Raw genomic sequence first — 13,953 nt, forward strand, 5'->3', positions numbered from 1 at the left:
TCATTAAACTAAATCAATATAATTAAATTAATTTAATAAAGTAAAAAATAAATAAATTTCCTATCTATCTAAAACCCAACCCAACTCGTTGGCTACCCTAAATATTGGACTCAGGAAGGGAGCGGGAGGAAAATAATTTGTTAAAAATTAAATAATTTAGAAAATTAAATAAATAAATCATTTATTATTGGGAAAATCAAATAAATAAAAGTTTTTGAATAATTTAATAAACAAATATCCAAGCTGAGTATGAAATTCTATGATTGAATAAAGTTGAGGGCAAGGGATCAGGTTGCATGACCCAACCATGAGCAACCATGAGCAAGCATGTATATTAATGGAATCATAATGGTTCGATAGCATTATCTAATTAAATAAAAAGAAATTCTTGGCCCTTGGTAGGGTGGCCAGCACTAAAATCAATTATAAAAGAAAGTCTCATAACTAATGACAAGCATAAAACATAAACAGGACTCAATTAAACTATGGCCCTAAATAAGGATTACTGATTTTGCATTTTAACTGAATAGGATTCAGTAGTTTTGTATGGTTCCAGTAGCTCTAGCCAAGTTAAACTGAATGGTCCTAGGAGTGACTCAAAATGAGGGCAAGAGTGGAGAGGGGATTAGCTTTACAAGATGTGTCAAATATCCCAACTAGCAAGTCATTTTAAATAGAGAAAAGGTAGGGTTAACTCAAAAAGGAGTGACTAAACAGAAAAGGGTGAATGACTAAACTGAATGGTCCTAGGAGTGACTCAAAATGAGGGCAGGAGTGGAGAGGGGAAGCTTTACAAGATGTTTTAAATATCCCAACTAGCAAGTCATTTAAAATAGAGAAATGGTTGGGTTAATTCAAAAAATAAGTTCTTAAGTGATTTCTTCAGCTGACATTTCTTTCTACTACATACCTCCTACCAGGATATTCAAATGACTCTTTGCATACAAGCTTCCTATGCACCTGAATAGCATCCTCCATGAAAGTCTGAAACCACCCCATAGCTTCTTCTCCAATCAGAAACACGTTCGTCATGTTGGCTTCCCTATTTTCAAACAGAACAATCCTTAGAGGTCTTCTTTGAACCTCATCCTTCTGAAATTTCCTTTCATCCATAACTCCACCTCCCCTCCCTTCTTTATATTTTTTTTATAAATAACAATTCAGTATTTTATATTTCTATAAATTTATTATATGTGTATGCGTTGAAAAGCATTTAACTTTTGAAAATGCATTTAAAATTTTCTTTATTTTAAACATAAGAAAGTGGATTTTGGATCAGATCAAAATCAGACCCAATTACAAAACTATTTTTCTCATAAAACCAACCAATCATCTTTTCATAATTGTCACTCCATCTTCTAAAGCTGGAACTATGTTAAGGTTATAGAAATGCATAGAACAATTAATTCAGAACTTTCGATACCTAAATTACTAATATAATACAACAAATTGGAGGTGTTTTCAAAGATGAAGGAAAAGTTCTGGCTTTGTTTTCGAGGCCAATTGGTACAGGTGACTCAGTTAGAGTTGATACTGCAAGGAATGCAAAGGCCAAAAGAGCAAAATATTAGAAGATTAATATTATTTGTCAAAAAATAATATTAGAAGATTAATATTAAATCTATAAATAAAATGCTACTATTATTTGTCAAAAAAATAAAATACAACAAATTTAGAATATACAACATAGCATATGGAAGCCTAAAACAAAGGAAAGGATGGGTTAACTCAAAAGGAAGGTCCAAAGTGATTGTCTTCAGCTAACTTAGTCTTGGTAACCCCAGGTCCGTCAGGGGTGGGAGGGGTATTGAGGAATGAGGCTAGGAATGTGGTTCTTATCTACTCGGGACCCATAAGAGCTGGAAACTCTGTTAAGGCGGAACTCGCAACTGCTATCCAAGGAGTACAGCTAGCTGTGCAGATAGGTGTGGAGCATTTGATAATAGAAGGGGACTCCAAGGTGGTATTGGGATGGCTACAAAACCTGGACTCTATAGTGTGGTGCTTTAAGAATGAAATTAAAAAATTCAACTGCCTGACAAGAAGTTTGACAGTGAGAATACAATGGGTGGGGATTTCTGCTAACTCTATGGCTGATGGCCTTGCAAAGCAAGGGGTAAACAGGGAAAGCATATATTGGGCTCAATTATAGATTGAATCTGTTTCCCGTTTTCAGTTTTTTGGTTTCTGTTATCTGTCTCCCTTTGTCTTTCTCCCTGCTATTTGGAGAGGACGCAACTCGTGCCTCTCCATGGGAAGCTTGTTTCTTTAATTCTCTATTAATGAATCTTATCTCTTTACTCGTGAAAAAAAAAAAACTCTAGAAGGGCTTTACATTTTTCAAAGGGGGTTAACTTCAACAATTCAGCAATTCTTCTTGCAATCTTGCGGTGGTACTATCAAACTTACAATAAATTTCTACCATTCTGCAATCCTTTGCTGCTTTAGCCAAAATTTTCATTTCTATTTCTTTTTTGGGTTTCTCCTTCTGCTTTCCCACTTCAGAGTCTCCAGTAACCCCCTGTGTTTCTTCTACAAGTTCAGAGTCTCCACTCTTCTATCTTCTCTAGTTTCCTCCTTCAAGCTTTTTCCTTCCCCAAAATACTCTCCCCTTCTTTCCACTACATACCTCCTCCCAGGAAATTCAAATGATTCTTAACATACAAGTTTCCTATCCTCCATGAAAGTTTGAAACCACCCCATAGCTTCTTCTCCAATCAGAAACACCTTCGCCATGTTGGCTTCCCTACTTTCAAACAGAAATCCTTTCACCCATAATAACTCCACTTCCCCTCCCTTGTTTATATTTTTTTTATAAATAACAATTCAATATTTGATATTTCTTTAAACCTGACCCAAGAGGGTTGATATGATTCATTCTTCCTTAAAAGGGTAACAAATAGTCAATGGCATTCTCAACATTACACTTATAATGCATTTCTAGACTAAGCCAAAAGTAACACTCCATCTCTTCCCCTTTACCTCACTTTTATGTTCTTATTGTTTCTTTCCTTTCCTTTTTTGATCTTTTTTCCTTCTGTTTTTTTTCCCAAGTAAATTCCAAACCTCTAGGACTCAAAATGAGTAATTGAGCACCCTTGCCCTAGTTTGGAAGGAAATATCTTCATGCCCCTAGTGTACACACCTCAGGGAGGTCTTAGGTCAGGTTTCATCAAAGAAGGATAAATGGCACAAAACCCAAATAAATTGACCGCACCTGAATCACCTCCTCAAGCTAAGTCCCAAGAATCAGGCCATATGTAGTTCAAATGGACAACACTTGGGTTCCCCTACTTCAAGAATCAAATTCCATCATCACCAATTTGAAGAGTCTAGCCATGTTTTGGCCTCAAGAGGACTTTTATAGGTTATAAAGAGGTTCTTAGGTTTATGGATTCCAAAGAAAAGGATATTTGGCTCAAAGCACATGTCTTGCCTTAGTTAGGAAACTACTCTCCCAAAACGAAACTCTTGCCCTTGCTTGAAATTCTTTGTGGCTCTTTGCGTCAACCCCTTGTTGGCGGTGCTTTTTCATTTCTCCCCTTTGCTTGACATTCTTCATCATTATTTTACTTTTTTTCTACCCCTTGATTGTTGTGCATTTTGATTTTTCCGCTGCTTGCCACTTTTCATTTGGACCCAATACTGGCTCACTGTTGTTATATACACATTTGGGGTATTTTGGGGAGTTTGGGGTATCAACAGAGGATGTGGGGCACCACCAGCCAAGCATAGTTAGCCAATGCAGAGTGTCTTTCATAAAGCGATGGTGCCCTTGTATGATGAGATGAAGGTAGGCATTGCAACCTTCAGTGAAACATTGGCAGGGACTGGGCATAGGGGAAAGGTACCCCTTCACAAGTGGATTAAGTTCTAGTACTCAAAAAGCAAAAATAACAAGCACTTCAACCGAGGAGAGAGAGGAGAGAGATTGCACGATTGAACCATAACTCTAAAGGAAAATAGAATAAAAACCACAAAATCCAAGGATTTAACAAGTCCCTAAAACTATCTTAAACCTCTATAATTTATTGCAAACTACCACAAACAATTGTTCTTAGTGTAACTAGGAAAAAAGATTAAAAATTGTATTATAACTGAGTTAGAAAACTTAGGCAAAGCACATCATTCTGAACCAACTCGGACTAAAATCACTAATCTCTAGAACAACCGAAAAACAAAGAAAGAGAGTACTTGCCTATCAAAATAAAATTGGAACCAAAATCATTAACTGGATACCTGATTCCATCATCACCAACAATATAGGTTGCCATTCTGGCAGAAAGCCCAACATTATAAGATTAAAGGTGCACATAATCATCAAAAAGGTATGGACCCATTACTGGGTCATTGCTGTAATACACACATTTTTTGGGCCTTTTGGAGAGTTTTGGATATCAGCAGAGGATGTGTCCTCTCTGTTCTCAATGCACATGAGGGGCACCATCACCCAAGAAGCCAATGTAGAGTTTCCATAGAGCGATGGTGCCTTTGTACGATGAGATGAATGTAGGCATTGCACCCTTTAGGGAAACATTGGCAAGGATTGGGCATAGGGGAAAGGTACCCCTTCACAAGTGGGTTAAGCTTTTGCTTGTCCTCAAGCAAAGACCTCAACCATAAACTGATCATCCCCCCTTATTATTTACCATTTACCGACTAAGATGAGAATACATTGAGTGGTTGGGAAACCTGTGTAGGTATTTTGATTCATTCCTCTGAATTGTCATTCTTATCACATACATAAGAGTCAAGAAAGGGGAGAATATGAAATTTTTCATGCCCCAGCATCACTTCCATTCAATATGTAAATCAGCTCCTTGACCGCCAAATTTAACCCTTACTTTGAGCTTGGTCTCAAATCTGTCACTGCACCTCATTGAGTGTTCAACCACATTTTGTCCCTTTGAACCTCAGCCGTCACCAAAATTTTATTTTCTTTCCCCTTTTTTTTTTGGTGTGAGTGCATTTTATGCTCCATCTCGCACGGGGTATTTGCTTCTTTCTTCTTTTTCTTTTCTCTGTTTTTTTTTTTTTTGTGTGCGAGTGCATTTTATGCTCCATCTCACACGGGGTATTTGCTTCTTTCTTCTTTTTCTTTTCTCTGTATTTTTTTTTTGTGTGAGTGCATTTTATGCTCCATCTCACACGGGGTATTTGCTTCTTTCTTCTTTTTCTTTTCTTTTTTTTTTTGGTGTGAGTGCATTTTATGCTCCATCTCACACTGGTCACAGGCTTGAGGCAGATAACAATACTCATATTCCAAGTTGCTAGTTTTACTATTCAGCTCGGAATAGCGGAGTTGAGACTGACTCATGTCATAAACCGCTAGTTTTACTATTCAGTTCATGCCAGCGGAGTCATTTGGACTTTGTCCCTTTCTTTTTCTCTTTTTCAACCGTTGAACCTCATGCATTAGCAGTTCATATGGTGAACAAGCTCGAATGATTATCAATTATTCAATCAAGTGCATTGTACACATGAAGGTAGTTAGGGCTGGTCATGGTGAAAGTCATATTCAGCTTCCTTAACCTCATGAATTGTGATAAGTTTGGATCATTCACAAGAATAAAGTCTCACACTTACTCATTGTATTCCCTCTTGGAATTCACCTAATAAACAGCAATAAATTGGAGGGGATTTTCAGTTTATTCGGCCTATCAATGCATGTATGTATGTGTCAAGATAAAGGTTGAGTGTGGACTTGGGTCGAAAGAGCAAACACGATTAGGAGGAGAAGGAACAGAAGAATGGGATAAGATGGGCAATAGCTATTAAAAACTCCAAATACCAGGAACTCCTATACATTAACTATACAAAAAAAAACAGAGAAAGTATTTCAAAAAAATGGAAGAAACACAAGTAAGGTGGATAAGGGCACTACAAAACTACCCCCACAGATTATATGCAGAAAGAACACTTTGAAGCAGTAGTCTTTGAACTCATTTAACACCATATGGGGAGCTTAGAGAACAAAAGATTTTTTTTTTTCAAGAGAATATTTCATTAAAAAAGAAAACAAGGGATTACAATTAAAAGGTGATAAAACATCATTCGAAAGCAAAAACAATACTCCCACAACAGCAAACAGCAAAAGACAAAAAAAAAAAAAAAAAAAAAAAAAATTACAGCACAAATCCAGGGTCAACACACAAAACCAAACTAAAACCATATTTCAAGAACTAAACAAAGCAACACTAGCCCTGATCAAGATGAGAAAATCTCCAACCAAAACCCTCTTGAACACTTCAAACAACAGCATCTGCCTACTGTAAAAACCAGCAGATCAAACTTCCACAACTCCTCCCATCAATCGCACTTAGTCCTCCATGTCTGAAATCCTAACCCTCTCCCTCATCCCATGCCTCTCCACCTTCCTCTTGAGTGTTGCTCTTTCACTTCGCCTTTTCTTTTTCTCAAACTCTTTCAAAAGCCCTTCTAGCAAAAGCCTCACCACCCAAAAAGAATACGCCTACAGATTTACCAACTTCAATATCCCTCTCCACTAGTTTCCTTAAGTCCACTCGACTCTTCCTTTTCCCATTATCTAAGTTCAAAACTTCATTACTTATCAAAGCTTTACCCACATCCCCCTTCCCTTTCACCTCAAGGACTCCAATCTTCTTCAACTCCCCAATTTTAGAACTGTCATGAATGTTAATTTGATCACTGGAGTTAATATCAATAAGAACCTTATGATTCGTAGCTCTAGAACCAACCTTCCTTGAAAAAACTCTCTTAAATTTATTGTTGGGTCCAGTCTCAACAAGTCCCTCTTTTAACCACGAAAAAACCTTAGTAACATGCACCAAATAAGATTTACTTAATCAGTTAATCCTCTTGAATACGTTCCCAAATTGGCACCAATCCTTCCAGATAACACTTCCTCAACTAGAAAACATTGTTGTTCCTTTGAAGAAGAACATTGCCCTCTACATCAAGACATCTGATCCCTTGATTGCATGTGCTATCATCCCTTACCTGCTTCAATGAAGCCTCTACCACTGATACTAGAGGATATTCCAAAGTACTTCTTGTTATTAAAAACACTTTGCTTTTCTCTCTTGCCAAATGAATACTTCTGGTATAGAACACAATATATCACTTTGCCTTTTTTGGAGATCCCAAGAATTTACCAGCTATTTAAATCTTCCAAGGACCAGTTTTGGATAGCAATGATTTCAGACTTTTTAAAGTTAATTAGAGCAAATGACTTATTAGCATAAACTAAACTTTGATGCATTTGATGCTGTTACTACAAAGAGCTTGTCCTAATGTTGAGATTTAAACAAGTTACAATTGCATATGCTCACTAATTGCACACTTGCTTTTGTTATATTTGTGCAAGGAGGAAGAGGGCCTTCCAATTACTGATCAGAAAAGGAGGCATGTTCTAGCATTCAAAGTATGGAAACTGAAAAGTGCTTACTACTAAGTGATTTCAATTAACTCAATGAAACATTCAGCCTGGTTTCTGGTTTTTGGTTTTTGGGATTCAAGCACTCAGGTGGTTGATTCATCAGCTCCTCCACATCCTAACGATTTATGAACAAAATACAACATATGAACTAAAAAGTAGCAAATAACATTTCACAAAAAATCACAAATAAGCAGAAAACTTCTATAAAAAGGCTATTTCACCTTACTATCATCAACTAACTCCACCAATTGAGGTGTTTTCCTCAAATTGAGGTCCGCCCATAGTTGTATCTAAGGTTAAAACATCGAAGTAATTGTTTCAATTATAGAAAATATTACTTATATAATTTTCAGTTTGTATCATCACCATGTGCTCAAAAGTCAAAATAGAAAAATGGCTTTCAAACAATTACAGTCCAGAATCAAGACTTAACACTCTAAAGTCTAAGAAAGCTCAAACTTCATTCATATAATAGTGATTTTTAGATGACAACCAGAGCATACCTTAATGATTTGAGATATCAACCGAAGCACTAGATGACAGAGAAAATAAAAAGCACAGAGAATATTAATATTCGTACTGACTAGAAACTGCTAGCACTTAGGAGCACCCTACCAACTTCCATAACTTAGTAGAGGGAAAAAATAAATTTAATCAAAATCAACATGATGCAACAAAAATCCATCTCAAAATATACATTTGTTCATAGATTGCAATATGCCAACGTAATTATAGAGGAAGAAAATAACAAAAATCCAACCAAAGTCGTCAGAAGGACCAAATAAAGAAAAAAGAATGTGCAGTGCAACAACACAAAACATGTAACTTAACATTGTACTTACCGAGCATATGGTATCGACTATTGTACAAGCAAGGGCAGAATAATGAAATATACATAGATAGCAAACTCCAATCTTGTTTGAAGTTTACAGGCTTTCTATCATGCACTTTTTAGATAATCTTCAGGGTTCATATGAAAAGAACCTAATAGAATATTAGGTTAATAAGTTTTACTTCTTTGTACTTTGGCATGGAACAGAATATTCAGAAAACTATCAAAAAACTAGCGACAGGACCAAAATATTCTTGAAAATAGAAAAGAACTAACGACTAAAACAGCATGTATACTTACCATTCAATGAAGTCCTGCATGCCAATATTAACTACTGTACATCCAATAGCCTTAGCAGAATCGAGGCATAGTGTAAGATTTTCATTCCTTTCCCAAGGGTTCAGCACCCTCTTTGTAATGATTGCTCATTCATCAATGTCCCAGGGACTGCCACATTGATAAGTTTACTACATCAAAGAATATGCCTTCAGATTACAAAGCCCCAAAACCAAGAAAGAAAACCATCTCCAAATTCAAATTAAAGCAAAGGGCTTAACAGGGAAATCACCATAGAAGAACGCCATCTTTTACAATCTCGAAGAGATCATTAGTGGAAGGATCTAGCGAATGATCTTTCATTCCTTTCCCAAGGGTTCAACACCCTCTTTGTAATGATTGCTCGTTCATCAGTGTCCCAGGGACTGCCACATTGATAAGTTTACTACATCAAAGAATATGCCTTCAGATTACAAAGCCCCAAAACCAAGAAAGAAAACCATCTCCAAATTCAAATTAAGGGCTTAACAGGGAAATCACCATAGAAGAACGCCATCTTTTACAATCTCAAAGAGATCATTAGTGGAAGGATCTAGCAAATGATCTTTCTATGATATGTGTAAAGGAGTACTATGTGTAACTCTATTTTATGTTGGCCAGTAGATGCTTTGATTCCGAAACAGAGCGAGTAATGGGCATATAATCGTATTAGTATGTAATGCAGCAACTGTCACCAATTATCGCCCATAAATGATAGAATGTAATATAAAGTGGTGGTCTTTAGGATGTTAGGATGTAGAACTGAATTGAAGGAAAATATTTCTGTTATGGGGGAGGGGGGAGGGCTATATAGTGCGGTCAGAAGAGGTAAAAGGCCCTGTTTCTTTCACTGTTCAAAGTAACATGATAAGCAATTTTTTTTTTTTTTATCAGCAACAGAAAAATTGAAATATTAATTTAGAATAGAAAGATACAACTAGAGGTTGTAAAAAAAACGGCAAACCCAAAAACCCAGCCCAAATTTTCACATGAGCCCAAAACATGGGTTGTCTCTGAATTCCTTGTTTAGCTAGGCCATCTGCCATGCTGTTTGCAGATCTTCTAATCCATCTTATTTGGATGAACATATCTCTAGAAAGTTGTTTGAAGTGCCTGAATTCATTCCTTAGCTGCCAAATTACCCCTTCCTCAGTTTTGATCAGCAACATGCCCAGTTCAGATTTGCCGCACCACTGCGGCTAACCCTACTTCCTGCAGGCATTGGTTGCAAATTGCTCGAGGGAGACGATGATAGACCACCGTTTTGGTTCATCATCTCCCCATCACCTTTGGTCACGTGCCTACTTAAAAGGGCGCGTGGCTTTTTAAGGTTTGGGTGCACCCGATTTAAAAAAGTCGGCCCATTCACTTGCCTAGACCCATTAGATCCTGATGGGCCTTGGCCCAACCCTCTATCCCTTTGCCAGTCACATGTTTACTTAAAATAACATCTGACTGGTTGACTAGCCTCAGTTCATTGGACCAGACTGAACCAGCTCACAGGAATGGCTTGAACCCTGAAACCTTGCCGACCTTTGTTCATTTTGTTTTGAAATTTGAACTGGAACAAGCCTGTCTCCATTTAATTCCCCTGTCACCGACTAAACATAGGACCTGCCATCCCTTAGCCCACCTTGCCATGCAGACTTTCCCCTAGTGTTTAAATCATCCTCTTTTTTCTCTTTTTTTCTTGGGAACCTCAGTTGCCTTAACTTCTCTTGTAGAGACTACACTGCCTTGCAAACCACAAAACCAAGCCTGTTTTGTCTCTTCATCTTCCTCTCTTCTTCCCTCCTTCCATAGTTGGGCTTCAATGGAGGTAGCAAGCCAAACGGGGTAAACTAAACCATCTGAAACAACCTCTATCTTCTTTGAAATATCACTGGGTTTAATACCACCTAACATCACTACAACTGAATGGAGATCACAATCAAACACACCATCTAATCTTGCATCACAGACTACAACTATTGACTGTAATACTTCCTCCTTCCAGAGGTTGAAAAGTAACCCAAGCAATCTGACTATTACATTGTCCTCAATCACAAAACTTTTGGTATTGGAGAGAGGACACCATTTCGAGATTGTGGCAGCACCAGCCTCTGAGTGAATAATTAAAGCTGAAATCTCAACTTCATCTTCACCCAGATCTAACAAAGCTTTACAAGAGGCACAAGGAGTAATCACCATCGGCTTTTGCAGGTTTAATTCTCTGAGTATCGCCTGCGCAATACCTCTTCAATCCTTTGGTGAACTTGAGGTTTCTTCCCCCAGTTCTCCTTTTCTACTGATGCTACTAGTTTAGAACTTCTTTTTCCTTTTTCTGCAATCAACCAGTTTCTATCACTGGGTTCTTCCATTCTCTTATGTATACCCCCTTTCTTTTCCTTTGCTACAGCCTCTACTTGTTTTGTTATCAGCTGCTAAATAAAGTTACTCAGTACCTGTGCCACTGCCTTCCAACCATTACCCTTCTACTTTCTGGGAAGCAGACCACCTGCTTCTTTCTTCCTCCAAAGAATTCCTGCAGAGTTATGTAACAACCTTTTGCATTCTTTTTGCATTCCAATTCATACCTCTATCTTCCATCAAGGTTGAACTTCGTAAAGTTCATTTGTTTACCTTTAGAAGTTGCTTCTAAACAAACTTCTGCATCCATTCGATCATTTCAAGACCTTCCAGCAATATTGTAGTTCTCTCTGCCTCCCTAATCTTCAAGCTCTGCTGGCCTCTGATCCTTACCTCTTCAAGAATGAAAACTTTTGCTTCAATCTTTATCTCTTTCCTCCATTTTGCAACTTCTACAAACCTGTTCTCCATCTCTCTTCTCTCACTCATTGGAATCGGCTGATTGAGAATATGGATACTATGTTGGCGGATTGAAAGTCAGAACAATAACTTCCTTGACTCCACCCCTTCTTTTCTTCTTCATACTCTTCTTTTATTTTAGTATTTTTTCACCAGCTTTTCTGGGTCTAGAACAGGGCTTCACCCCTTCTTTTCTTCTTCATATTTCTTCTATTATTTTAATATTTTTTCACCAGTTTTTCTGAGTCTAGAACAGGGGCTCTGCCACCTACTTTTCACATTCATTTTCTTTTATTTTATTATTTGTTCCCTATGTTTTGTTGATCTCAAATAGGGCCTCCACCCCCTTCAGTTCTTTTAAGTTCCAACTCCTAAGTTATAAGTTGTAACTCTAATAAATTGTTTTGCCTACTTGAAACAACACTGCAAGAAACACAAGCACAAAAGTGCAGAATACATAAATCCAAAGAAACTAGTTTAGAATGGGTAGAAATCCATCAACTTATTATTTTTAAATTCCATCGCATAGGTGAGGGCTAGGTGCCAAGGTGCCCGGGCGCCCCGCCATGGTCACCTAGCCTTGCCTTGGCACCTTGGAAACTATGAGCAACAGTTCTTTTTCTTTACTTCTGTAAGTGCTTCCATGATGAAATCTAGTTCCTACTCAAACTTTGGTGGACAGCAAGCTGTATCTTTGTTTATTCATATCTATTTTTCATCATTAGTCACCCAAATTACCTTCTGCCACACTGGAAAGTCCACTACTAGATATGGAAGTTGTAGCACCCCTACTTGTCTGCCATAACTTTTAGTGAGGATTATGAATTATGCCATTCTGATGGGACCCAATGATTTCATGAAACATGCACTAATCTAGACCATGATTTGATGTTAGATGCATAACTGAAATCTATAGGCCTAGACATAAGTCGATAGATGCATATGTTAATGAAGTAACAAAAGTTGATTAAGCAAGCCAAAAGAGCCAGGCTATGGCATTTGAATCATATCTACCTGATGAGCACGGCAAATGAGATCTAGATCATGTTTTTGAAGGAATTCAGTGACCTTGTCAGCTCCAAATGTATAAGATACACCTCTGTCATTTTCTCCCCATCCTTGTATATCTTTATCAGGATCAGCCCATAGCAAATCACAGAGAAGTCCCTGATCGGGCACATCAACAGGGCGAGCAATATTCCGTATCTGATCCAAGTTCTTCAAGTCAGGGGACAAACCTCCATGCATGCAAAGGATCTTGTCATCAATAAGAGCAGCCACTGGCAGGCAGTTGAAGCAATCTGTAAATGTCTTCCAAAGGCAGACATTAAACCTTCTCTTGCACTCGTCATAAAACCCATATATTCGGTTGATGGAAGCACACTCATGGTTGCCCCGAAGAAGGAAAAAGTTCTCCGGGTATTTAATTTTGTATGCAAGGAGAAGGCAAATGGTCTCTATGCTCTGCTTACTACGGTCCACATAAACCCCAAGGAAGAGATAATTTGCTGCAGGTGGGAGTCCACCATATTCAAAAAGCCGAAGAAGATCAGAATACTGACCATGGATATCTCCTGCCAAAGAGTCAAGTAGTTCAGCAATGGAGATTTCATTATTAAAGCAAATGAATGGAGCTACACTTTTACTCCACACAAGATATTTGCAGTTTAACAGAAAATGTTGTAATTGAATTAGAGAACTTGGTAAATATGATAATTATCTTTATGCATTTGCATCAGCTGTGTAGACACATGGGTAGATGCCCAACAAAACAAACAACTTGCTCCTTCCGGTACTTAATAAAATTCAAAATATGGCTGCCTTTGCTCTGAGATACTCATTACTCAACCGAAATCCACAATCATTTTTCTCAAATATCAATCAAAACAATCATAAAAGCATGTAGATAATGGGAGTTGTCATTTTTGTATCTAAGATAACAGGCTTTGGAAAGGCAAACATATGCTGTTACCATTAGACAATGTCTGTTATAAAATCTGATTAATCTTAACACCTATGATGTGACACATAGGATGAAGTCAACAAAAAGATAAATGCTTAGATATGAATATTTGTCCTCTATCAGTTCTTTATTGGGTAAAAACCAACCTGGTGGAGTCTGTGGATGAGACACTGATCTTGAACATTACAGGAGTTGGTCCATGAGGGTCTCCCATGTTTCATTGATCTCGACTTGTTCAACACTTGATTGTTCTAAACATGTTCACCACATAGTTTGGCTAAGGCAAACAACATCAGGGAAAGAAAGTTGGATGCGAGTGTGAATTCACATCCATTTAGTCTTCTTGGCTCTATGTTCCCTGCTCTCCCGGGCCATTTGAACGACCATCACCAATCTTGTAGTTCTTTCCATTGGCCCTTTACTCCCAATCTTTTCTTCTCTTTTTTTCCCTTCCATCTCCCTTTATTCTCCTTTACTTTCTTCTAAAGTTCATCATGGATCTTTCCATGCTACAAAATGGAGAAAATCTCATTTCAATTGAAGCTAAAACCTTTCTCTCCATCATATCTCTGACCCTAGTGACTCAATCTTTCAATGAGGGAGTGTAGTAGAGAA

The 13,953-nt window shown here is 37.6% G+C and overlaps 1 protein-coding gene across 1 annotated transcript; it reads right to left on the minus strand.

The window, feature by feature from the left end:
* Positions 1-5,009: 5,009 nt before the first annotated feature.
* On the minus strand, positions 5,010-13,552 carry LOC148800600 (serine/threonine-protein phosphatase PP1-like). The gene is made up of 4 exons (XM_088903798.1): positions 13,485-13,552; positions 12,390-13,014; positions 7,642-7,710; positions 5,010-7,535 (listed from the first exon to the last, which is right to left on the minus strand). Exons 1-4 carry the CDS (start codon positions 13,550-13,552, stop codon positions 7,446-7,448), a joined length of 852 nt encoding a protein of 283 aa, XP_088759924.1. The 3' UTR covers positions 5,010-7,445.
* Between the last annotated feature and the right edge of the window lie 401 nt (positions 13,553-13,953).

This window comes from Nelumbo nucifera, chromosome 4 (assembly GCF_055504915.1).
Source record: "Nelumbo nucifera cultivar China Antique chromosome 4, China Antique-T2T, whole genome shotgun sequence".
NCBI classification, from domain to species: Eukaryota; Viridiplantae; Streptophyta; class Magnoliopsida; order Proteales; family Nelumbonaceae; genus Nelumbo; species Nelumbo nucifera.